The 25,694-nt window shown below is 46.2% G+C and overlaps 2 protein-coding genes across 2 annotated transcripts; both read right to left on the reverse strand.

Moving 5' to 3' along the window:
- Window positions 1-335: 335 nt before the first annotated feature.
- OLFML2A (olfactomedin-like 2A) lies at window positions 336-20,115 on the reverse strand. The gene is made up of 7 exons (XM_006892574.1): window positions 19,858-20,115; window positions 14,891-14,998; window positions 8,245-8,454; window positions 5,925-6,174; window positions 3,681-3,908; window positions 2,440-2,625; window positions 336-940 (listed from the first exon to the last, which is right to left on the reverse strand). The coding sequence occupies exons 1-7, from the start codon at window positions 20,092-20,094 to the stop codon at window positions 336-338; spliced, it is 1,824 nt and encodes a 607-aa protein (XP_006892636.1). The 5' UTR covers window positions 20,095-20,115.
- A 5,013-nt stretch (window positions 20,116-25,128) lies between these two features.
- LOC102847891 (NEDD8-like) lies at window positions 25,129-25,371 on the reverse strand. Its single transcript, XM_006892623.1, has one exon. The coding sequence runs from the start codon at window positions 25,369-25,371 to the stop codon at window positions 25,129-25,131; it is 243 nt and encodes an 80-aa protein (XP_006892685.1).
- Between the last annotated feature and the right edge of the window lie 323 nt (window positions 25,372-25,694).

Consider the following 25,694-nt stretch of genomic DNA (forward strand, 5'->3'; position numbering starts at 1 on the left):
TGATTAAAATTGAAACGTTAGGCAAGGGAGCATCATGTCTGAGCCTCAGTCTTCTCATCTGTTCAAAGGGGACAATGACCTCTACCTCCAATGGTGGTGCTGAGAGAATTAAATGGACAAATGTATGTCAAAGGCTGGGCTAGTGCTGTAAGTGGAAACTATTATTATTCCACTGGGTGCTAAGGAAGCTCTATCTCAGCTACGCCACACGTCTAGCACCTAGCTCTAGGGCTGGAACTCAATAAATATTTGTCAACAGGGTCCTTTGCAGGAATTGCTGTGGGGAATCCCCACCCCCACCCCACCCCGCCCCCTAGGAGGGCACGGGTCCCCTTTCAGAGCACGAAGTGGAGGGTGTAGGTGAGCTGGTGGCCATTGTCCCAGGCATACAGCACCCGCTCCTTGGGGTTGTAGTCGATCTGGGTGGTGTAGGCGTGCTCATTGATGAAGGGCAGCTGCGGGCGGGCGTCAGTGCCCGTGTGCGTGTCGAAGGCGTAGGCGATCTGGCCCTCCTGCTGGTTGTAAGTGTCCACTGCGTACAGGATGCCGCAAACCAGGAAGCAGTTCCCGTAGGAGTTGCGCCGCAGCCGCGTCTTCCACGTGGTCTCACGGTGCACAGAAAGGTCTCCGGGGTCCAGGCGGCTCAGCACTATCACCTCGGGCTGGGCCTCGTCGCGGTCGTCCACCGTGGGGTAGATGACCCACAGCCCACTCTCGTCCACGGCAAAGTCTATGTCCGAGTGGCCGCGCCACTTCCAAGGCGTGGTGTCCTCGTACACCACGTCCGGTAGAAGCGCCCAGGAGGCCACGAAGCGCTGGCGCAGGTCGTATTTAATAATGTTCTTGGTGAAGGCCCGGTTGTAGTAGAAGGCGCCCTGGTACACCACGTGGCCCGTGCCGATCCAATTGTACGGCAGCTTGTACATGTTGCTCCAGCGGCCTGTGCACAGAGGGCAGATGGTTACACCACATGCATAACAACCCTCCAGGCCACCACACATTCCTGTGAGGCCACCAAGAGCCCCTAACCCTGCGAGTAACTGATACTGAGCCTGTGTTGTGTGCCTGGGGCTATGCTAATCCTCTTATTATTTAAGAGCAGCCCCATGAGAGTGGTAACTATTACCAGCCTGCTTGGCAACAGGGAAGTCGAGGCTCCTGGGGCAGAATTTTTAAACGCAAGCAAATTTCTGCATCCATGCTTTATCTTAGAGCCTATGTGCTCTTCTTTCAGTCTCACTGCCATTCCCTGTCCAGCCTGGGTGGAGATGCCCACTTATCTTTCAGAACCCCCAGTCAATATTACCACCCCAGGCTGAGAAAAGGGCCACTTCTCTGGATTCCCAACTTTTGTGTTGGCACTTATCACTGGCTTCCTCCACCAGTCTATGAAATGGTTGGGGCAGAGACAAGATTTTGACCTGGCAGAGGAAGATCTTATCTGTTGAAGCTCATGTCTTGTGACTCCATAGCTCTCACACTTTCTACCTGTTCCCTACATCCTGTCCCTATCCCACTACACTTCCTCCTATCACTGGGCCTTTGAGTTTCCCTGCACTTCCTCCTATCACTGGGCCTTTGAGTTTCCCTGTCTTAAACATTCTTCTTTCTCCTCCTGTTCCTCTGGAGGTCATCTCACCATCACCTCCTCTGGGAAGCCTTCCCTGATCTCCATGATGAATTTCCATGATGCCCTCTCTCCCACTCTCTCTACCAAACCCAAACCCAATAAATACACTGCTGTCAATTCCAGCTCACAGTAATACTCCCTCAGACTTCTGAGGCCATAAATCTTAAAGATGACCTCATCTTTCTCCAAGGGAGTGGCTAGTAGAAATCTCAGTTAGAAACCCAGAACATTAACTTTATCTCTTTACGCTTTTGCCTCCCCTCACCCCCACTCCCCATCACAGCTGTGTTTCTGGAAGGATAAGACTGTGTCTAAATGTGAACCCTTCTTATCATTCTCAGGATCTGGTAACCAAGATCCTACCCTTCCTTGTGCTAATAGCCCCTACACAGACCTACAGGTTTTCTAAGGCCTGAGGCCCTGCTGTAAATGAGATAATGACCACTGGCTTTATAAGGACCACTGGAGTTATAAGGATGTCATAAGCACACTCAGTTAAGTGTAAACCATGATTATTTTATCCTTAAGGGTAAGTTACATCTGTGAAAGCAGGACCATCCCCATCTTGGAATTCAAAAGCTGAATTCCAGCTCCTCACACATTGCCAGCTCAAAGGGGTGCCATGGGGTCTGGCTAGCTCCCTAGTCCAGTGCCCGCAACTCTCTCCTTAGGGCACTGACCATTCAGAGTTAGGTCAGGCAGGGGCACACAGATCACATGAAACCACTAGGCAAAGGAGGGCCAAGTCTCCATGGGGACCCTCCCCACATTGCCCATCCTTCCTCATTCCCATATCTGGGAACACCAACCTTGCTTGAAGTTTTCCAGGTTACGGAACTCCACTAGGTTGTTTCCATAGTAGTAGTTGGTGACGTAGATCCTGTCGTTCTGAGCTGTGGGGTCCTTCATCCAGGCACCCTCATGGCGCCCATAACTGTGATGCCTCACAGGGGGGTCCACAGCCCGGAGAGTGCCTTCACAACTTGCCTCTCTGCCTGTGGGAGTGGGGGACATAGCATCTGATGAACAGACCAGGAGACCCAAAGCTAGAGCAGCAGTCTCAGGAACATCATCTGGGTCTAACTTAAATATCTCCTGATGTTTTATTTGTGGCCTTTTTTATTGTTGTTATTGTAGAAAACATAGAAAAGGAGAATGGAGAAAATAAAAATCATTCAAAATGCTATTATCTAAAGACATTTTTAACCATGTTGTCCTCTATTTTCCCCCTTTCATGTACAGACATGAAGACATACTTTAAAAATCTGTGATTCACCTAAATATTATATAACTCTGTATATACCGTTTCCCCGCCTCTTCTGAGCAATTTCTCACATCACTAAATAGCTCTTTAAAGATGTGATTTCAAGGTTCAACCAGGCCTCCTGGACAGCTGAGTCTTGAAATGTACTTAACCAGTCCCTTAGTGTTGGAACTTTAGGTTATTTCCAGTTTTGTGATGTTAAAAAAGAGCACTGGTTAAACCAGTTGGTTTGTTGGCCCTCAGCTGTTGTCCACATTACTGATGGATCCTTCAGCAAAGGTTGCTAGTCGTGGAATGTACTCAAGACCAAAGCAGGAAATGGTTTTAAGGCTTGTTCGCACAGGTAGCCAAGATGCCTTCCAGAAAGATGGAATCGATTAATAATGAGGACTTTTTTTACCATTTTCATAAGTGAAAATTGCAAAGATGGACAAACAGAAGGCCAAAGACTGGATAGAGGAAATAAAGAGAAGAAAGAAAGCAGTTGCTGATGAGTTTCTAGGAAACACAGAATTTGCTCATTTGTTGAAGACATGCTTACTTTCCAACCATTTTAAATGTTGGCACATTTTCTTACAAAAGGCCAGATGGTAAATGCTTTAGGTTTGCAGACCACGTAATATTCTTTAATCTCTTCCTTTTTTTTTTAATCTCTTCCTTTTTTGAAGTCCTTAAAAATGTGAAAATTATTCTTATCTCACAATATTATTTGAGCACCATACAAAAGCAAGCTACTGACTGTATTCTCTTAATAACTGGTAATTTGTTGACCTCTATGGGGCTCACCTTGGCTTGAGACTTCTGGGCGTGAAGGCAGCACGGTGGGCAGGGAACTGGTGGTGGGAGTCTGGGTAGTGGTGGTGGGCTCTGAGGTGGGGGTGCTGGGGGTCAGGTCTGTTCCCTCTGAGGCCGTTGGTCCAGCCTCATCCTGCTTCGCGGAGTTGGGCTCAGGTGGCCTGCCCTCTACCTTGGGTGGCAGCTGCTCCAGCCAGGAAGTACTTTTGAGGGCATTGTCTGAAAAGAGAAGACCTCAAGATAATATCCCAGCATTTGCTGCCCCTTGGGGATCTGATTAGGCCCAATGAGTTTCCAGCGGTTCGAGCACCTTTTCGAGGAGGTGACAAGGAGGACCTCAAGGGAGTGAAAGACCCCAAAACTAGAGGCAGGGAGGACTTCACATCCAAGCCTGACTGCCACTCTCCAGTTAATGACTTAGCAAGTCCCCCTACATCTGTGGGTCTCAGCTTCCTCTTCTTTGAAATGGGAATAATGAGGCCTACCAAATGAGGCTGTTTAACTGATTAGAGGAAAACACACATAAAATATTTGCACAGAACCTGCATGTAGGAGGCTAAATGTGACAACTCTTTTTCATTTAACTGTTAAGCCTTTTGTGCCATTTCTTTAATTTCCTAGATTCAGTTGAAGGAGACAGAAACTCTTACCCCATTTTATGGGACTTGCTCTATCCTCTCCCCTGTAACTTCCTCTTCACTTTCACTCAAGTAAGTGTTTACGGGTTACTTCAGGCCAGAAGGGCAAGTGCAGCTGGCTTCCTGTCACCTCTAACCTAGGTCTCTGTCCCTTTCTCTATTCCCCTCACCTCCGATCTCTCATTTCTCAGGTGTTCTAGCACACCCCACCCTTCTTCCCACCCCAGCTGCAGGGGGTGAGTTTCTTCGGCTCTCAGGTTAGGCTGGTTTTAGGGCTATCTCTGAGTCATTTCCAATCCACAGAGGGCCCTGGACTTCAGCACCATTATGCACCAGCTGCTTCTTTTTCTCTCTGTGGTGGGCTGCTTCTTTGCGTAGGGGCTTTGCCTATTGTGGGAGTAGACCTTCTGAGGAGCCAGATCTTGGCAGCTTGCTAGGCCAGGGGACTTGTTCCCACGGGCCGTGCTGGCATAGTCAGATGCCTGCAGCTGTTCTGGGACCTTGCCTTGACCGGCGGTCAGAGGCTCTGGCACAGATTAGGGCTTGCAGCTGGCACCAGGAGCTGCAGGAATGGCTGAAGAGTCCCTCTGGAGGCCCCTGAGAAGTCAACAATGAAGAGGATTTTGAAGGTGATTGATCCCTAACTGTCCCACCTCCTTTCCCTTTGGACATGGGCTGGATAGCATGCTTCACTGAAGGAAGTGGTCAGCAGCGCCCAGGAAGTAGGAAGTAGAGAACCTCCACAGAGACATCAGAGGAGAGCAGCTATCTACAGAGGGTCTCAGAGGAGAAATCAAGAGCTAAAATCAGCAGGTTTGGGATGGACCAAAAATTTGGGGGCTCTTGGAACCTTTGCCCCTTGTTTCTTGGCAGATTACTTTGTTGCCTTTTACTGGGATCCTGCAGAAAACTTCAGGGAGAATACAAGAGTTCCTGGACTTTTCTTCGGAGACATAAGAAGTGGGAGGGGTTAGTAAGACCATCCTTTGAAGGGCTCATCTGCAGATGAGGTGCCAGAAGCCCCACGTCACTTCCCAGATGCCCTGTTCTGGCTGTAGCCCCTGTGGTTTCCTGTCTCCCACCTGTGACAACTGCCTGGATAAAGGTTCCTTGTTACCCACATAGTACATGGTAAAGTTTTGAGTGAATAAGGAAAGGTCCAATGAGAATATAGGGAAACAGTAAATGCAAAAGCTCCACTGCCTTTGGAAATGGCCTGATGCATGGTGACCTTCTCTCAGGTTTCTGAGGCTGTATATCTTGATGGGAGGAAACTGCCTTCTCTTTCTCCTACTGATCAACTACTAGTGGATTCAAACTGCTGCCCTTTTGGTGAGCAGCTCACCATGTAAGGCACTGTTTTAAATACAGGAGGAACTATGAGGTCCTTCATGTTGGTTGTATCACTTGACCCCCAACCATCCCATAAGAAGGCTATTGTCTTCATTTCAGAGATGAGAAAAAGCAATAAACAGATCATCGGGGGAGCTGGAATCTGGGACTATTCAACTGCAAAGAAGATAAAAGGGATCCCTGGGTATCATGGTCCAACTATTGGCAAGTTTCTGCCCCCAGGTGCAGTGCCCCTCCAACTCACCAGCCACAGCTTCGTTCACCTCCGGTCTGCCTGCCTTGTAATAGGTGATTCCACGGATCACAGCCTGCTGCTGGGCCAGAGCCCGGGGCTTGGCTGTGGGCTGGGCGAATCGGCCCTTGACACTCTCCTTCCTTAGCTTTTCTGTCTTCAGCAGCTTCTCCTTAGGAGGTTTTGGGAGACTTCTGTCTACAAAGCTCTTCTGCACGCTGCCATATTTGCTGGTGTCCTTGCCTTTCCCTCCACCTGTGTCCTGGGAGAGAAAGGAAGTCTGAGACTGCAGAGATGGTAGAATATAAGGAGCTCAGTGGTGAAGAACTTAGTTGCTAACCAAAAGGTAATGACCCACCAGTTCTTCCACAAAACAAAGATATAGCAGTCTGCACCTGTAAGGACTACAGCCTTGGAAAACCTATGGAGCAGTGCTACTCTGTCCTGTAGTCTCTGAGTCAGACATGACTTGATGGCAATGAGTTTGGGTGGTTTTTTCAGAAGGGGTGTTGGGGGTGTGGACCCCTGTATGGAGATCATAAAGGCTCAGCATTTGGAGGCTGGAATTGGTCATGCTGCTCCAGGCCCTATGTCCCAGGTATTCATGAAGTCACAGCTTCCTTTATCTACTCCCAACCTCCTGGTTACTCCACTTACAACTTAGCTCTCTAGTTCCTCATCATGCTTGAAGCCAGCCCAGTCTGATAAGGTTGTTTCCCAACTATTTCTCAGCTCCTGTTTACTACTTCTCCCCAAGACTTAGAGACCTTCGGGGTCTTCCAGGAGCTGTCTCAGTTCTGTCTCTCTTATTATTCACTAGTCTTAGTGTATAAGGAGGCAAAATGTTCTCAGGTCCTTGGAAAGGGTGCTCAGCTCAACTTAGCATGGCAGAACTTTCCCAGATTTAGCATGGAAAAGTCTTATATCCTGGAAAATCCTTCAGCCCTTTGCAAACTGGAATGGTTGGTTGGTCACCCTGCCCTGAGGACCTGCAGTTTCTAATGCTTTGTGAATTTTGTGATTTTTCACTTCCTTTTAATTGCCTCTGATCCTGGTTTGGCATAAGAACACAGGGACCGTGACATCATCCATTGTTAGGCAGAATCTCTGGGAGATACAGTAAGTACAATATCTAGACATGCTTCTGTGCCATTTCCAAAACAGGATTCATTCTGGCCCACCCAGTTGGCACCAGAATGAATAGGAAGCTAGTTCTGAGCCAAGGCATTAGGCTTCCTCCATGCTTATCTGTATCTCTTAGGTTCTTCCAGCTGCAGACACAAAGGGCCTCATTAGCACAGTGTCAGACAGGAGCCTGAGAGGTGATGAGGAAGAACACGGACTTAGTAGTTCTGCAGACATGGGTTCTAATTCCAGCGCAGCCACTCTCTGCATGAGTGATTGCCATATTTTCTTGTCTGACAACAACTGGGCAGGGACCATCTCTCCTAAATGGTGGTTAATGAGATTAACTGAGATAGTGTCTGTTAAAAAGTCAGATTTAGAGTGGGGATTCCACAAATATCACCCCTGCTAACCTAAAAGCAAGGATGGTTGTGCGCTTACACCTAAGTGACTCAGCAATTCAAACTCAATTCAAACTCACTACCAGTGAGTCAATTCCTGACTCCTGAAATCTAGTCTGCACTCCATTTGCTAAGACACACTGGTGCCTTTTTATGATTTGTCCACCCACAGGGGGCTCCTCTTTCTAATTTATCTGCTCAGGAAGAGAGCCTTTTCCTTCACCCCCTTCCTTCAATCTATTGGCCTAAAGGGTGTGTCTTTTTCAAACTTCATAAAGCTGTGTTCTATAGCATGGGTGGCCCTTCCTACTGACAAAACCAGTGCTTTTGTTCACTTTCTGCTCTGGCTTGGACATATGATGTTTGGATGCTGCAGCAGGAGCCTCCCACCCCTGGTTGGTTTGGGTGAGAAGAGGTTAGTCTTCTGGGGTCCTTGAGACATTGCTCAGGTGCCCTAGAGCAGGCCTACCCTAGGTAGGGTCCAGCTACAGCAGGAAAGGCTAGAAATTCTTTTGCTGCAACCAGACTTGGGACCAGGCAGGCAGGTTTCTTTCCAAAACTTCATTTCTAGTGTGAAAGCCTGAGAATGAGAATACCTGCCAAACATCTGACTTTGATACCCAGCCCCTTGGCTAGATTCCTCTTTCTGCTTTCAGCTCACCTGTCCTTACTGCAGGACAGGTAATTCCCCTTTCCACCTGCCATTCAGCCCTGTCCTACAGCACCAGCCCTCCATTAAGATGGAGGTTCACGGTGCTCCCAGGCCTGCCCACTTGAGGGGCATTAACTGAGAAATGTGGTCTTACCTGAGCCTTGCTATTAAGAGCTGTGTCTGGGGCAGCTCCAGGGACAGTGGCTTGGTCCTTCTGCAGCAGCTGGAGGCCCAGGCTGGAGAGCTCCTTCTTGATGCTCATCATGATGGCCGAGTGGTTCTCATAGTGCTTCAGCTGGTCGCTGAGATGGCGCATACTCTCCCTCATCACATCGCTCTCCCGGCTCAGGTTGGTCTTGATGCTCTGTGAGGGTGAGACCCAACATCTTTCCTCTAGCAGCTTCCTCAGAAGCCTGGCAGAACACCCCAGCTTCCAGCATGAGATTTTGCTGCCTAATCTACTGGTAATGGCTCAGAGGTAGAGGTGAAGCAATACTAGAAGCATATGTGGAATAAAGCAGGGCCCCATAGTTACCTTCCTTTTTTAAAAAAATTAATTTCTATTATTATTATTATTATTAATGAAAATTTACAGAGACTTTGGATTTCTATTTCATTCATTGTTGCACTTTTCTCCCTGCCCACCCCTCCCCCCCGTTATCTTCCTTTTAAAACATAATAAGTGAATGAATTAAAAAAATAGAAGATGGTGCTAAATTTTAAAGCTATAAAATGTGATTAAATTGTAAAGCTATAAAATGTGATTAAAATAAAACAAGTCTTGGAGCTCTGGTGGCCTAGTGGCGGGAAGCTGCACTGCTATCCCAGAGGTGTGAGGATTGAATCCACCAGATGCTCTCCTGGAGAAGGAGGGGAAATCTCCTCCTGTACCAATCAGATATGATTTGACTGTACACACACACACACACAAAATAATAAAATAAAAAATAAAATAAAACAAGTCTCCTCCCCATCTTTATTTCTCACTATTTCTCACTATCAACCATAGTTCTTAGTTTCTTGTACATCTTTCTTAAAGAAGTCTGTGAATCTATAGGGATAAATGTGTGTATAGAGATATATACACATACTACACACACACTATATATATAAAATCTACCTGGTGTATGCACCTTTGGATTGGCAGTACAATTCCTTATCACTATTCCACCAGAGCTCCATATATATATTGTTGTTCTTGTGTACTGTCAAGTCAGAACCAACTGACAGCTGACCCTTTAGTGGGCTTTCAGAGACAGTAAATTACACAGGAGGACATTACCTATCTTTCTTCTACAGAGTACATGGTGGATTCAAACCATGTTCCTTTGGGTTGGAAACACAACTCCTTACCATTAAGCCACCTAACATATCTATCTATCTATCTATCTATCTATCTATCTATCTATCTATCTATCTATCTATCTATCTATCTATCTCCATCTATTGTTGTATGAACAATAGACCAGAGCCCTATCCTATCTTGAGCCATTCTCATGATCTCTGATACATTTGAGCCCATTGCTGAAGTCACTGTTTCAATCCATCTGATTCAATCCATCTTCCTCTCTTTTGCTAACCCTCCCTCTTTTCAAGCATGATGTCACTTTCCAAGGAATAGCCTCTTTTAGCAACATGCTCAAAATATGCAGATAAGTGGAAAGAAAAGCAAAGTGTTTAAAAACTGCATTTACACACGCGCACGCACACACACACACACACACACACACACACACACGAGTGAGCTCTGGTGGTCTAGTAGTAAGAAGCTGAGTTGTAATCCCAAAAGCACACAGTTCAAATCCAACAGCTATTCCATGGGAGAAGGGTGGGCAATCTCCTCTCACGTGATTTACTACCTCTAAAACCCACTGGAGGGTCAGCTATGAATTGGTTCTGACTCGAAGGCACAAAGCAACAGCGCGCGCACACACACACACACACGAATATCAATACAGTTTTTAAACACTTTGCGTTTTTCATTTACCTGCATATTTGGGGAACTGTTCCATCTCTGTACATCTAGTGCTCCCTATTCCTTTCAGTGGCCTTACAGTATGCCATTATATGGATCAGCCAGTTCCTTGTTGATGGCCATTTAAGTTCCTTTCAATCTTTTGCTACCTTAAAGTTACCTTTTCATTTCATCAATGATACATAAATACTACTTTTTATAAAATACTCAGTTCATATGGAGTGAACCTCTTTAGGGGTTTTCTTAGGGTGAGTCTCTGATCCCTACTGAGAGAGATCTCTTGGACTTCTTTCCTGGGCTGGCTCCTTCAGAGGCACTCAGACCTGTGATTCCCAGTTTTGTTCTTCTGCCTTGCCTTACTGTCCTTCTGAGAGTCCTATCTTCATGTCTTGCTTTTATCACCCTGCACCCTGGATCTATTCCTGGCCCTGAGTACTGCTAGGAACAGACCAACTCAGAGACAACTCAGAACCTTGCTCACTACTCTCTGTGTAGGGAGCTCTGGTGGCCTAGTAGTAAGAAGCTGTACTGCAATTCCAAAGGTACTCGGTTCGAATCTACCAATTACTCTGCTGGAGAAGGATGGTTCAGTCTCCTTCCTTGCAATTTAATGTATCTGAAAACCCACTGGACAGTCAACTACAGGTCTGTTCTAACTCAGCACACAACAATAACTCTCTAGATAGGGGGCTTTGGTGGCTAGTGGTAAGAAGTTATACTGCCAACCCTAAGTCATGCAGTTCAAATCCACCAGCTGCTCCAAGGGAGAAAGATGGACAAATCTCAAACCTCCTCTGTGATTTACAGCCTCAGAAAACCTGCTGTAGGGTCAGCTATGAGTCAGTTCCAACTCGACTGTACACAATAACAATACCACTCTCTATATAGGGAGCTCTGGTGGCTTAGAGATCTCCTTACCACTCACTAGAAGGTCAGCTATGAGTTGGTTCCTACTTGACGACACATAACACCACTTTCTACATATCCTTCGCTATTCGCCTGAGCCAACAATCCCTGCTTCCTACTTCGTCCAGTCCTCGCCTTGTCTAGTGGAGCAGGACATAGGAAACCTCGTTGACCTGGCAGGGGTAAGCCCTAAACTCCCAAAACCCAAACAAATCTGAAGGGTGCTTGAGATTCCTTTGAGTCAGATGAAGGAGGCACCTCAGTGTTGTGAAGTTATGAAGCAGCAGTATTAAGAATTCATAATTTCTGAAAAACAAGGAACTCATGGAATATTATTCAAAATGGGTGAGCCTGGAGGCCATTATGCTGAGTGAAATATCTCAGTCGCAAAAGGACAAATATTGCATGGTGCCACTGCTGTAAAATGGGACTGATATCAGGGTTGTGGTAAGACTGAGAAAAACTGGATAAATTGTGTATACTGCACTGAAACAGATGACGGAAAGAATAATTTAAAAGCAATGTAAGATAGGGTATTATGGTTATCACAAGAGTCCACAATTAAGGTTGGGCAGGGGGAGGGGTGCGGGGGGATTGTGTACCAGGGAGAGAGTGTTTATTTTACTTTTCAAAAAGAGGAGTGAACTGGAGTGGTAGGGAGGGCTGGGCAGGGAGAGAAGTGCAACAATGAATGAATGGAAATCCAAAATCTCTGTAAACGTTCATTAAAATTATTTAAAAAAATTTAAAAAGAGAATGTAAAAAAATTCATAATTTCACCTACAACCAGGAGAAGATAAAATAGATGAATGAGACCTTCTAAGAATCAAATCCCTATGCACATCCAAAACCACCTCCAACAGGGTACAAAGGGAAGCCACAGACTGGGAAAATTATTTGATAATGATATGTCTGATAAGGGACTTATATCTAGAATCTATAGATTACTTGAGCACAACAACAAGACAAAGATAAACAACCCAATTGCAAAATGGGAGCAGGATATGAACAGACACTTCACCAAAGAAGACATTCAGATGGTGAACAAACCCATGAAGAAATGTTCAAAATCCCGACCTCTAAGAGAGATGAAAATAAAAACAACTATGAGCTATCATCTCACCCCAATAAGATTAGCAAAGTTTAACAGAACAGCAAACATCAAATGCTGACAAGGTTGTGGAGAAATTGGAACCCTTATTCATTGTTAGTGGGGGTGTAAAATGGTGCAACCATGATGGAAGGCTGTATGGTACTTTCTCAAAAAGTTGGAAATAGAAATACCATTTGACCCAGCAATTCCACTACTGGAAATATATCCTGAAGAAACCAGAACTGCCACCCAAGCAAATATAAGCACTCATATTTATTGCTGCTTTGTTCACAATAGCGAAGAGTTGGAAACAACCCAAGTGCCCATCAACAAACGAATGGCTAGAGAAGCTGTGGTATATTCACACAATGGAATACTGTGTTGCACTGAAAACAAGGAACTCAAGAAATATACAAAATGGGTGACCCTGGAGGACATTATGCTGAATGAAATATCTCAGTCACAAAGGGACAAATACTGCATAGTGCCACTGTTGTAAAGTAGAACTGACATCAGGGTTGGGGGGAAACTAAGAAAAGAATGGATAAATAATGTATACTGCATTGAAACAGATGAGGGAGAGATCTATTTGAAAGGAATATATGATTAGGTATTATTTACATGACAAGAGTCCAGAATGAGAGCTCCATGGTGGAGTGGACTGGGGTGGGGGGAATTGTATAATAAAGAAAATTTTGGGTTGTAGGTTTTTTTTGTTTTTTGTTTTTGGGGTTTTTTTGGGTTTTTTACTTTTCAAAGAGAAAAGGAGGGTAGGGTGGGCAGGGAGGAAAATGTACCAATGAATGATTGGAAGTCTCTATAAACTTTCATTAAAATTTCAATTAAAAAAATGGGGGGGGAAGAATTCATCATTTCTTTTCTTTTTTTTTTACTTCCCTAAAAGTTTTGGTGTAATTTCTTATACAGCAACAGACAGTAATAGAGTGGAATAAATGAATGAGAAAACCAATGTTTCACATCCCAAAACATTCCTGAGACAAAGCCAAGGAGGAGTCCCAGCTTCCTCTCAGACGTCCATGATTTCAAGGATCTCTAGGCCCCTTTGCATTCATTTCTTCATCAGGCAAACACTCGCCTATCATCTATCAGACCTCACAGCACACAACCTCTGCTCTCGAAAGCGAGTATATGCTGGTGCGACGAATGGATACGTCCCCCCGAGTTCTGCAGCCCAGGACAACAAGCAGGGACACCTGCATCTGGAAAGGAATCCTGGACGCCTCCATGGGGCCGGGCAGATGCGTGCTCCTCCTCCCACGCCTTAGAATTCATCATTTCATTCCCATAAATTTTTAGAGAAGAACACAGTTTCAGAGACCAAGAGGCAGTAGGGTAGGGTTGGACAGATCGGGGCTCAAATTTTTTCTCTCCACTTGTCCTCTGAGCCTCAATTTTCCTTGCATCTAAAATGGAAATCCTTCTCACCATAAAAATTAAACTGCAGGGTTACAGTAAGGACCAGATTATTGTAAGAATAACTAAGGAAAGTGAAAGTATATTCAAAATTATATTTCAAGGAAGATAGAAGTCAAAATATATAGTTCTTAACTTCAAAACTATGGGGAATCGCCCTGTGCACGATAAGATATTTAACAGCATACTGGCCTCTCCCTCAACTACCAAGTTGTAACAACTAAAAATATCACCAGATGTTGCCAGAAATCCCCTGGGCAGCAAAATCACTCCAGGGGAGACCACTGGTATAAGGGAAGAAAGCAGTGGGAAACTGAGGCATCAAGTTGCAGCTGAACTCCCTGGGATGTTTCCCTCCCATAGTGAAGGCAGCAAGGTTCTCTCAGGTGAGACAGGTGTCCTCACCTCCTTGCGGGGTAGCCAAAAGCTTTTTTCCCAGAGGGTTATCACTTAGTAAAGTGTGATTAACAGGAGCAAAGCACAGATAATACAAAACAGAAGGTAATTTAAAAGTAATTTCTCTGTGGCTTTGAAAATAATTTCTGATTTGTTCTAGGCCCTCCAGACCTTCTGTTATGTGGAGTGAATTGGAGTTTCCTGAGAATGCAAGATAAAGGTGAAAGGAGGGGAATTTAGAACCTGGCATCTAGAAGAAATAGTGGTATCTAGTAGAAAGCCCACAAATGCTTGCTTTCTATCATGCTGGCATGGATTTAGCACATGGCACATACTCACCAACCACATTTTGAATAATTGTGACCTCAACTCTGGGATTAGTAAAGGGTTAATCTCCTGCTCTGGGGCACAGGATGCCCAGATGCCCCCTCCCTCTAGAAAGGAAGCAGGGAAAGGAAGCCCCCATGCCTGCTCCTGGCAGCTGCATGTCCCCAGGTTCCAAGCAGCTCAGTGGAGGCCGGATGCAGGAAACAGGCAGAGGTGAGGCAGTACCAGCAGATATGCAAACATCAAACCTGAAGCTTAGATGCTTGGAATCCTACACTCACTCAACCCTGTCCCATACACAGAGGGAATTCCCACCACCCAGTCCTGTAGCACATTTGTCCTGGCCAGGAAAGGACACTCAGCACCTCCACCTCCACTGCAGGAGAATGCTGTCCCTTGGGACTTATGCAGTCCTGCCATGCTGGACAACCCCAAAGGCCACCACTCACATGGCATTCTATGTGAATGGTGTCTTAGAAGTTGCATCTTGGTCCTAGTGAACTCTTTCTAATACCACCAGGAGGTGCTTTGGTTTTCTCCAGCCCTTGAGCTTCCCATAAAACCAGATTCCAGGGTCCAGTAAGGCCAAACTGGACTGACTTCAGCCCTGTAGACACTGTCCTTGGCCCCCAACACTGCCCCAGCCCGGCCTCCAGCTCTAGCTCTTACCTCTTCCAGCGTGTTCATCTGGGAGGCCACCTTGTGGATGTAGGCATGCACTTTCATCAGGTCCATGCTGTACAGGGTGCCTTCCAGGAGATCTACCATTGACTGCAGCTGCCCGAGAGAAGGCTAGAGTTAGTGGAGGGGTTCAAGAAGAGACTCTAAGCAAAGAACACCAGAACCCTGAGCCTCAGAATTTTCTGCTAGGACATAAGTGCTAATACTCATTAGAAAGCAACATTTCTGTCTTTGGAGCACTTAGTATGGATGAAGTAGATGCTCAGCTTATTCTGAATTACTTGGCTTAACCTGTACAACAAGTTCATAAGGTATGTCTTAGACCTTGAAGGAGCATTATCCAGGTGCCCTGGGGTCCCTCTTACTGTACCTCTGCCTATACCTGGCTTCTGGTGTTTAATGGCCTGCAAGTGTAACTCTCTGTAACTCCCTTGAGCTACTGGAGCCACTGTGTCCCATGAGGAGGCTCTTAAGAGGTAACTAAAAGGTGCAGGCATCTTCCCAACCCACTGCAGACTGACTGAGCTGTGATCCACACTCCAGGTTGTGCTGGGGATCAGCTGGGGCTGGGCCTCTGGCCTGAGGTCACACTCTGCTGGCTCCTGCACCATCCCGGTCCTGTTTCTCCCTCTATAGTAAACCGCTTGCACTCTGATCCTTGCCTCAGGGTCTGCTTGTAGACACTGATCTAAGTCAAGGTATGGACTACTTTTATCCTCATATTATAGATTGTGAAGCTGCAGCTTAGAGAGATGAAGCTCAAGGTCATTCAGCTGTTAAATGAATGGTGGCACCAGAGGCAGACACCATATGGATAAACAATGCCTCTTTCCAATCCCACATTACTGCTCCTGTCTTGGATTTATATGGGGAAAACAGGTCCCAGAGCAGGAGGGACATGCACTACAGGTCAGTGGCAGGGCTTGGAGGAGACCTTAGTCCCCTCTGGTCAGCCAGGGCTCTTCCCTGTAGTAACAACCCCCTCCTCCCTTTTCAGCTGAACTTCATCAGGATATAACACTTCCCTCCAGATGGTCAGGATGCCAGTTGGAATGTCAGAGAAACCTTGGCACAAGGGGCTGGTTGGGAAATCAGCCTTCCCTGGCTTTTAGGGAAGGGCAGTTCCTCCGCCTGCCTACCCACCCTTCTCGCAGCCCACTCTGAGCTCTCTGGAATTTCTCTAGGCCTGAGCAGGACCAGTGCTCCCGTTTGGCCCTGATCAGCTGTTGCCAAAACAGTTTTACTCCTGCCTCCCAGGGTTGTCCAGACTATACTAAGCAAGAGAGAACATTAAGCTGCTCTCTGAGAAGAATCTGACCTCTAAAACAAAAAAAGCAGAGGGTAGGAACTCAGAGCCTTCTCGGCTCCCCTACATTCCCATTAAGTCATCGAGGGGGGGCTGCCAACACTGCCCCGGCTCCCGGCCCTGTGAGCACAGCTGGAGAAGCGTACATGTAGAGTCCACTCTGTCTTAGTTTCCTTTTCTATGAAATGGGGTAATCAGGAACAATATTGTCTGGACAGGGCTTGGCACAGAGTGAACACACAGGAAGTGCTTCATGAATATGAGCAACAATGGTTACTTTTCTAGAGGTTAAGTGGCAGCCTCCCAGTTTTGCTCTCCTGCCATTATGGCTACCAAAAACTATCAAGCACAGCTTTGCTCATGAGTAGATAACCAGGGAGTTCTGGTGATATACTGGGTAAGAGATTGCACTGCCAACCCAAAGGCAGGCAGTTTGAATCCACTAGATATTCCAAGAGAAAGATGAGCAATCTCTTCCTATTTGATTTACAGAATCCGAAAACCTGTTGGATGGTCTGCTAGGAATGGGGGTGTTTGTTTTTTTCTGTTGGTATACTAGTTAAGCACTATCACCTGAAGGATCAGTGGTTCAAACACACTAGCTGCTCCATGGAAACAAAGACCTTGTGATCTGTCCCAATATAGATTTCAATGTACAAAACCCTATGGGGTAGCTGTATTTTGTCTCATGTAGCTCTGCTTTGTCTCATGTCTTTATAGCTTTGTCCAAGTCTCTGTGACTCAGAATGAACTCTAGAACACACAACTCTAACTTCCTGATGTTTCCTCCAGCCCACATGAGGCTTCTAATCTAAATAAACCAGCCAAACCTGCTATGATCTGCCCCTTGCCACCTTTTTTGATCTTAGGAGATGTTTAATATGGGCAGGCCCGAGGTGAGACACTAAAGAATGGTGAGCAGGACAGACATGGGTCCTCCTGATCCTTCATAGACTTCCAGGAGACATAGACAGTAACACATAGATGCCCAAACAAAGGGATTCAGACAGGAACACAGAGGCGCCCAGAGAACTAGTTACAGGGGTGCTGACTCTAGCTGGGAATATGTGTGGACTAGGGAAGGCTGCCAAGATTAGGAAGTTTTATTTGAGCTGAGCTTTGAAGAAGGGGCTCACATTAGGCAAAGATGACAGGGGAGGGAGAGGACATAGTGTGTACAAAGGGCTGGAGGTAAGAAGAAACAGTGTTAGGACAGAGCTACTCAAACCATGGTCCTCCAATCAGCCTCAGTCCAAACCACAGGTTACCAGGCCTTCTAATCATAGAAATGATACTGTGAGTTTTAGAAACATTATCGGCAATTGATGAAGTGATTTTACATATGCTAACTCTGACACTAAAGCACGGGACTTGCAGTCTATGTTGTCATTGTTGTCCTGTGCTGTTGAGTCAAAACCAGCTCATAACTGACCTTCCGGCAGATTTTCAGAAGCTGTAAATCACACAGGAAGAGGCTGCCCATCTTTCTCCCTTGGAGCAGCTAGCAGATGCGCTGGCATCGTGATCCTTACCTACTAGGTCACCAGAGCTCCCTTATATAAATTGTCATTTTATTTTTCTAGTAATTAAATTTTAGAATATTTTACAGAAATTTGGATTCATAACAGATTGGAAAATTTTAAACTGTGCCTTCCCCAAGGTGGTCTGAGCAGCACTGCATTAGAGGAACTGACAGGCAGCCTGTGGATCTGGAGCACAGGGAGTGCAGGCAGGCATCCTTGTTCCCACTCAGTATGCCCTTATGCCTTCTCAGCTGGCTGGATATCCTTCAGGGCTCACTCTAATGGTATTGTCTTTGGTGGTTCCCAGAGTCCCTGGGATATCCCTCCACCTAACACTGGTCACACTGCCATTATTGGGGTTAGAAACTATGTTCTCCACAAACCTGGTGATTCTTCAAGAACAGGGCCATGCCTGGCCCATATCTAGAAGGAAAGGAAGAGAAGAGGTAAGAAGTGTATCCCTGAGCATCACCTTCTCCTACACAGAGCCATGTACCTAGGATCGAATCACAGCTAGAGTTACTGGCTTGAAAGGAAGGGTCCAGCCATGATGTATGCCTTCCTCCATTGAAGGCTCCAGTGAGCCTCCTCCCGTGGGAGCAGCCCACAGAGAGTCTCGTGCTGATGGTAAAAGGTGAGCTGGCAGGGGAGGGCATTGCCTGTGTACTATTGCATGAGCAACCTTCTTTTGAGTCTCTCCTGGTACCTCTCAGGCATCTACCTTGCTATCAGCGAGGTAGGGTAGTCTCTCCCCCTCCTCTCGCCCCACCTGCTGAGTCTATCCCACTATCACCCCACTCTGTACAGATGAACAAGGGTCCATTTAGCTGTAAATGCTCTGTAAAAGCCTGAGAGACAACAGTCTGAGAGGGCTGCCCAGTGACACCTCCTGTAGGCAAAGGGAAATAGAGAATTCTTGGGTTCAAATCTTAGCTCTTTCACTTTTCTTGCTATGTGATCTTAGGTAAGTCACGGCTCCTTTCTGAGCCTCAGATTCCCTCACAAGTAAAGAAGGGATCAACCCTAAGTTCCCTTATAGAAAGGTCGTGGCAAGAATTAAATTAGCATTTATGAAAGGGCCTTACATAACCTCACAGGTTAAAGCAGCATGTTTATACTCTTAGCAATGTTGACTTGAGCAGAAATGTAACCGAGGACAGCCTAAATGTCTTCCTAGAGCAGAACTCTAGGAAGGTCCCATGAAGTCTAGGGACTTCCACGTTGATAAGAAACAACTTATCCTAAAATTTAACATCATCATCCCAGCCCCCCTAAACTCTGAGCATGTTGTTGTTGTTGTTGTGTATCATTGAGTTGGAATCATCCCATAACTGACCTTCCAATGGGTTTTCAGAGGCAATAAACTACACGGGAGGAGATTGGCCCTCTTTCTCCCATGGAGTTGCTGGGGATTTAAAATGTGTACCTTTGCGTGGGCAGCAAAATTCCTTATCACTAAGCCACCAGAGCTCTCTAAACTTTGAGCATACAGACATGTTACAAAAATAAAACTAAAGTTAAATCAAAAGAAGTGTCTTTAGCCAAATGTTGGAAGACAATTCTCCAGGAGGCCCTTGCTTTTCTGCATCTTGGGCAAACTGAAGCACCGCCTGCCTTCATTGCGTGAGGCCTGGTTGTACAGAAAATGCCTTGAAAAGCAGAGACAGTGCTTCCCGCTGGAACAAAGGGCAGCCATGCTTGATGCCCTTTATGAAAAATTTTAGTTCCTTTACTCAGGGCTTCTCTTCTGTAACACAAACTACTGTGTGTGCAGGTTTATTTGATGCCCAGTGCATTGCCCTGTGCAGTTTGAGATGAGGTAAACTGACATGTACTCTGGCTACTGCTATTGTCTGTTAATAATAAAATGTGTCAAAAGGGCCAGATTGAGGTAAACAAGCCATTGGCTAAAGAGTCCTGTTTCCATCACTTACTGACTGAATGGTCTTGAGTAAGAAGTGGTTTCTCTTGATGGAACCTCAGTGTCTCCACCTGTAAATTTGGATAACAGTACTTGCCTCTTCTAGTGTGTGGCATTTTCATTGGTGAGACAGCCTGGTGCCTGGCCCATGTTATCCCCTCATTCAGGAGGTTCCCTGCCCTCACCCTCACCCTGGAAAGGTTACCTTAAGGAGCTCAGGTGCCTGCTTCTTGAGCTTCTCCATCTTCCACTCATTCTCACAGGGGTTGAGTGAGGAGGGCGGCGCCGTGCAGGAGCAGCGGCAGTCAGAGCCAGAGCTCACTGTCTCCACTGTATAGAAGTCTTCGACCCGCGCTCGCCCGCTCCGCACCCGGCTGCACGCATCCTTGCTCAGGGGCCGCATGATGCACTTGCAGCGGCAGTCTGAGCCTTCTGAGGTCATCCGCACCTGGTCCACATCTCCGAACACCTGCAGCAGGTGGTGGTAGGAGGAGAAGATTGCGAGAGAGTGTCTCCAGTGAGTAACCAGCCAGTGTACCTAGCCCTGCAGGTGGCGGGTACGGTTGAAGGAGGTCAATGAGGCAGCTACCCTTATAGGGAAACCAAAACCCCCAACTCACTGCCCCTGAGTTGATTCTGACTCATGCCAACCCTCTGCCAGGGTCCCAAGACTGTTAATCTTTACAGGAGTAAAGATTTTACTCTTCCTTCTGTGGACTGACTAGTGTATTCATACCCACAACCATTCAGTTTTGCAACCTAATATGTAACAAATTGCTGCCACTAGAGCTCCTTTTCAGGGAAATAGGACTTACAATAACAGTAACATCAAAATGGTAATAGATGCTATGAGAAATGGTCAGTTTCTCAAAGAGTTAAACAGAATTGATATACCAAATGCCAAGGCTATTGCTAACAAACTGATTCACAGTGACCTTATTAGTACAGAATTTAACTACTTGCATAAGATTTCCAAGGTTGTAAAGAAGCAGACTGTCATATCTTTTTCTAGAAGAGCAGCAATTGGGCTTAACCTGTTAACCTTTCAGTTAGCAGCCCAGCGTGTAACCACTCTGTCAGCTTGTTTGATCCAAGTACAACTCATTGCAACCCTTTGAACAACAGATCTGAACCTTGTCCTGTCTTGTGCCATCCTCATCATCTCTGACACACTTGAGTGCATTGTTGCAGTTAATGTGTCAATCCACCTTGTTGTGGGGGGGTGTCTTCCTGTCATTTGCTGACCCCTTCCTTTTCCAAATATGATGTCCTCTTCCAAGGAATAGCCTCTACTATGCCAGTAGGTCTCCTAAAATTGTTATAAGGCCCAGCAATTCCACTCCAAAAAGAAGTGAAAGGAGGGACTCAAACATCATGTGTACACCAATGTTTATGGCAGTTTGAGTCACAATAATCAAAGTGGGGAAACAACCTAAGTATATGTATCAATAGTTGAATAGATAAATTATACAATGGAATATTGTTGTTGTTAGGTGCTACTGAGTCAAGTACAAGTCATAGTGACCCCGAACCATGCCCTATCCGGTGTCATCCTCATCATCTTTGACACACTAGAGTCCACTGTTGAAGATACCATATCAATCCATCTGTCTTCCTCTCCTTCAAATGACCCTCCATCTTTCCAAGCATGAAGTCCCTTTCCAAGGAATAGCCTCGCCTAGCTACATGTTCAAAGTATGAAAGACAAAATTTTGTCATCTTTGTATCCAAGAAGCACTGCGGCTACACTTTTCCCAAGACATATCTGTTTGTTCTTTTGTCAGTCCATGAGATATTCAGCACTTTTTTCTAGCACCACAATTCGAAGGCAACAATTCTTCTTCTGTCATTCTTAGTCATTGTCTAGCTTTCTGATGCATAGCAGGTGATGGAGAAGACCATGGTCTGAATCAGTCGCACCTAAATCTTCAAACTAAAATAACTGCTCTTCAGCATTATGGAGAAGTCCCTGGCAGTGGACTTGCCTAATGCATTATGTTTTCTGATTTCCTGACAGCTGGTACCAAGGGTGTTGATTGTTGATACAAGCAAGATGAAACTTAGCCCATGGAAGGTGCTCTAGAAACACCTGTTGGATAAAGGAATCTACATTTTGCAGACATACTAGCATCCCACACCTGGGTTACTAGATTTAAGACTATGGACAACTCATCATTTCTGTGACTCTGTTTCCTCGTCTGTAAAATAGGCTCTTGCCTTGTGGGATTTTGCAAGGCCTAAATGAGTTAATAGAGGCAAAGAACAAGGCTGGCATGTAGTGAAAGTGTTTTAAGTATGAATTTTAGAGGTGAGTTCACGTCCTTAAGATCACATAGTGTCAAAGTGGCAGACCTGGCATTAGACACAGCTATAATCATTGCTCTATGATGATTCTCCCAAGACTTGTTTTCCTATTCTCTCTGTGACTTTAAACGATTTACCGAACCTCCCTGGTTCTAATTTTCCCTGATGATAAAATGGTAGGTTGCCACACACCTAAGTTTGGTTACTGACCCCTGGGGCAGGAGGATTTTGTGTCCATGAGTCAGGTCAGTGAGCTCAGCCACAGGTGTCACTGCCTCCAGCCTGCCTTACCCTGGCATGCCTGCTGGGCTCTGAATGTCCAAGCAGTGTCTCCCCTGGATGGCTCAGCCAGCTCACCCTGGCCTTGGGGTAATTAGGACACAATTCTTCATTGCTTGACCAAAAGTCACTCCAGGCCTCAGAAACTGGATGCCACAAAGTGAACTTACAACCTCTTTGAACTTTGTGGCCAGCTTAATGTGCACAGGTGTCTGAGATCCTCTGGAAAAGGGCACTAGGCACTTGCTTCTGACATAAATCCTCTCTGCCTATTTGAGCCTTTGGTCTCTGCCATCCCCTGGGAGTGCAGAAGATATAGTATGTTCTTCACCTTCTCAGCCACAGTAAACTCTTGCAGACAAAGGAGACCATGCTGGGAAAGAGTGCTGTTGTTCATGTTTAGAAAGAAAAAGGCATTCCAGGAAGAGCAAATCAGAGGGGTAAGGGCAAGTGAGAGCCTGGTAATTTGAGGGACCCAAAGTGGTTCACTATGGCTCGTGTTGATGGGAAGCTGGGTGGCAGGAGATGAAGTTGGGGCTGAAAGTGACAGATCCTTGTTTTCAGGCCCTGAAAGGTGACTGAAGATCTTGGCTGCTTTGTGAAAACTCTCGGAAGCCATAGGAGGAATGTCGGCTTAGAGAATCTGGATTAGAGCTGCATTATAGCAAACTCACTTAGACTACAGTATAGACAGTGGATGGAGAGAGCAGACCAGTAACTCAGGAAGGAGACATTTATTGGGAACTCACAGAGTGCTAGGGAAGTAGGTAAAATGTCAGAAGTAAACCATGGGTATCTACAGCTGTGTACCCTTCAGTGGATTGCTTAACCTCTCTGTGCTGCAAGGTTCCTCATCTGTAAAATGAGGTCCTGTTTATGCCCACCCAACAGAGAACTGTGTGAAAAATCAGAGAGAATACTAGTAATGTGCTTACTCCACTTCCAGCCTTTTAACACTCAATATTCCATAATGATAACAGGGCATAGCTATTATTACAGTTATCATTGTTGTGGTAGGTACGTGCTGACCAGTTGACTCATTGCTGACACTACAGAAGGTTTTCAGAGACTGTAAATTGCACAGAGGGAGACTCTCCATCTTTTTCCCAGAGAGGTTCATGATTGGAACCATGTAACTCTGAGTTGACAGCACAACTTCTTATCACTGGGCCACAAGAGCAAGGGAGTTATCCCTTTGTTTCTCCATATGAGTATATTAGCAGGTATTCTTAGCAGTGTCATACAGATAAGAAATTTAGCCCTGGAGATGTCAGATGACTTGTTCAGGGGAATAAGAGTTCAGGTAGGCTGACTCCAGGTTCCTGCTTACGGCAGGTCTCCTGGATGGGGTAGGGAATACTAGTGAGGGAGGTATGAGAGAGGCCAACTATTGGTGGAAGCTTTGTCCTGGGCTTCCTGTGGCAACGGCACAGTCTGGGGACTATGGAGGCATTCTCCTGCCCCTGAATACTAATACAGCAGGGCTAAGGGTCTTGCAAGTGCCTTAGGCTATTGCTTGAAGTTTCTTCCTTTCAGAGCTCCTGGAGTCTCTGCCTTGATCTTCTGGGATCTTTGTTAACCTCATCCCACTCCTCTAGGTGGAACTGAGTACCTAACAGTAGCAGCAATGATAAGATTGGTATCACTTAGTGTGGCAACTCAAGGTGTAACATCCCTACTCCAACCTCATGGGCAGGGCTCTCAGGTGATCCCCGCTCTCATGTGCAGAGTGCCTGGCCCAGATCCATCCCTATACATGTGCCTTGTGTGTGGTGCTCCACCATTCCTGGCCCCAAAGCTCTTTTCCTCTCTTGTTAGCCAAAGTAGAGACTCTCTGTTCAGTGATCAGCCTTGACTTGCAAGCAGCAGGAGTGGCTACCGCTGCCATGGACGCTGGGGTAACTTTGGTATTATCCCCTCTGATGGTGTCAGAAGATACAGTCCACACTTCTCCCCTCCTTCACCTCCCAAGTGACGGTACTGCCCTGTGGGTAGATATAGGCTTGTCTTTCATGGCCAGGAGAGAGAGAGACCTCCTCTGAACTCATGCAACCCCCTAACATCACCCTTCACCCCAAGCAACACTTCCACAGCAGCCTGCAACATTCTTTCCCTCTTTAGAAGAAGTGCTACATCCTGAGGAATAGCAGCCAGAGACCTGATGCTAGCCAGCAGTCGGAAGAGGGCTACTGGGTCCAGCCCTGGCTTCCAGGAGTCCAAGTCTTGAAGGTCAAAGCCAACACTCTCACCTTTGCCCATCCATCACAGTCATCCTCCCTCTGTGAATGTCATAATATGGCCCTATATCCTCCAATTACTAAGTTATGTGGTGTTTGTTTAGGGAGGGATAAAGGTGCCAGACACAGTCAAGCGTCAGTCCTCATTTTGCCTCCCTGTGTGGCCTCAAGTAAACTCTAAATCCCTCTGAGTCTCATCTTTTTCATCTAGAAAATGAGGAGAATAACAGTCTATCCTTCTGAAGCTTGTCATAAAGACGAAAGCAAATCAGAGCATGCAGAGCTAGGTCTCTATGCAGAAACTACTGTTAAAATTGCTGCTAACACCTTTGTCATGTTTGCATATCATTTTTTCTTTTTGCTTTCACCGTAACTCCATCTTTTTTTTTTACAGGAGATCAGGAAATACTTTATTGACAATCAGGGACATAGCCATTGGAGGGGAGCACACAAGACAGCAACTAAAACCCATCAGTTAGCAAGAGCCTTTTGGGCCAGGCACATTGCATCCTGGGGTCCTCTTAGTGTCCCACCAGTCGACACACAAGACTGGGCATCCAGGGGAGGGGACAGTGGCTCTGGGCTCCCAGAGGAGAGGCTATATGATGCCTCATTATAATTGACAGAGTAAAGTAAAATGGAGGGAGGATCCATCACTACCTACGGCCACCTCCTCCTCTCAGAGCCAGTACAAGGTGGAGGACTGAACCACCTAGGATCTTGTAATCAGCTGCTGTCTTCTCATCATTCATCTGTTTGCCACTGTAGATGAGTCGTTGTTGCTGTGGGGGGATTCCCTCTTTTTCCTCCACACGCTCCTTGATTCGCTCCACCTTGTCTGTGGGTTCAATGTCAATTTCAATCTCCTTTCCGGTCAGGGTCTTCACTTTAATTAGCATATTCTTCCCAGTTTAGGTCTGCGCACTGATAAACTCCTGCCTGTATCACTGCGGTCGCTGCTGCACTCCCCAGCCTTTAGCCTGTAACTCCATCTTTGAGAGGTGAAATCTGAGCATTAGAGACTAGGAGCTTGACCAGATTCACATGGTACAGTCTGACTCCAAAACTTGATTTCCTTGTTGTCCCTCCCATGGTTATCCACAGCAACTAGGCAAGAGTTCTTCTACCAGCCACTGAGCTGGGACAAACAGATCTTTAGAGGAGTCCCCGGGCTGGGCTGTGGGGGGCAGAGAACCTTTCCCTGAGCCTGGCCCACCCTGTC

The sequence above is a fragment of the Elephantulus edwardii genome, unplaced genomic scaffold, assembly GCF_000299155.1.
Source record: "Elephantulus edwardii isolate Elephantulus edwardi_28Jun2011 unplaced genomic scaffold, EleEdw1.0 scaffold00116, whole genome shotgun sequence".
NCBI classification, from domain to species: Eukaryota; Metazoa; Chordata; class Mammalia; order Macroscelidea; family Macroscelididae; genus Elephantulus; species Elephantulus edwardii.

What these genes read in the sequence shown, in the direction of transcription:
- LOC102847891 (XM_006892623.1), bottom strand. Translation starts at nt 25,371, where the DNA reads ATGCTAATTAAAGTGAAGACCCTGACCGGAAAGGAGATTGAAATTGAC.
- OLFML2A (XM_006892574.1), bottom strand. Translation starts at nt 20,094, where the DNA reads ATGACCTCAGAAGGCTCAGACTGCCGCTGCAAGTGCATCATGCGGCCC. An exon ending in AGGCACCTGAGCTCCTTAAG is followed by an intron (nt 14,999 to 19,857) that starts GTAACCTTTCCA and finishes TCTCTCGGGCAG; the next exon opens with CTGCAGTCAATGGTAGATCT. An exon ending in CTCTTAATAGCAAGGCTCAG is followed by an intron (nt 6,175 to 8,244) that starts GTAAGACCACAT and finishes TTTCTCTCCCAG; the next exon opens with GACACAGGTGGAGGGAAAGG.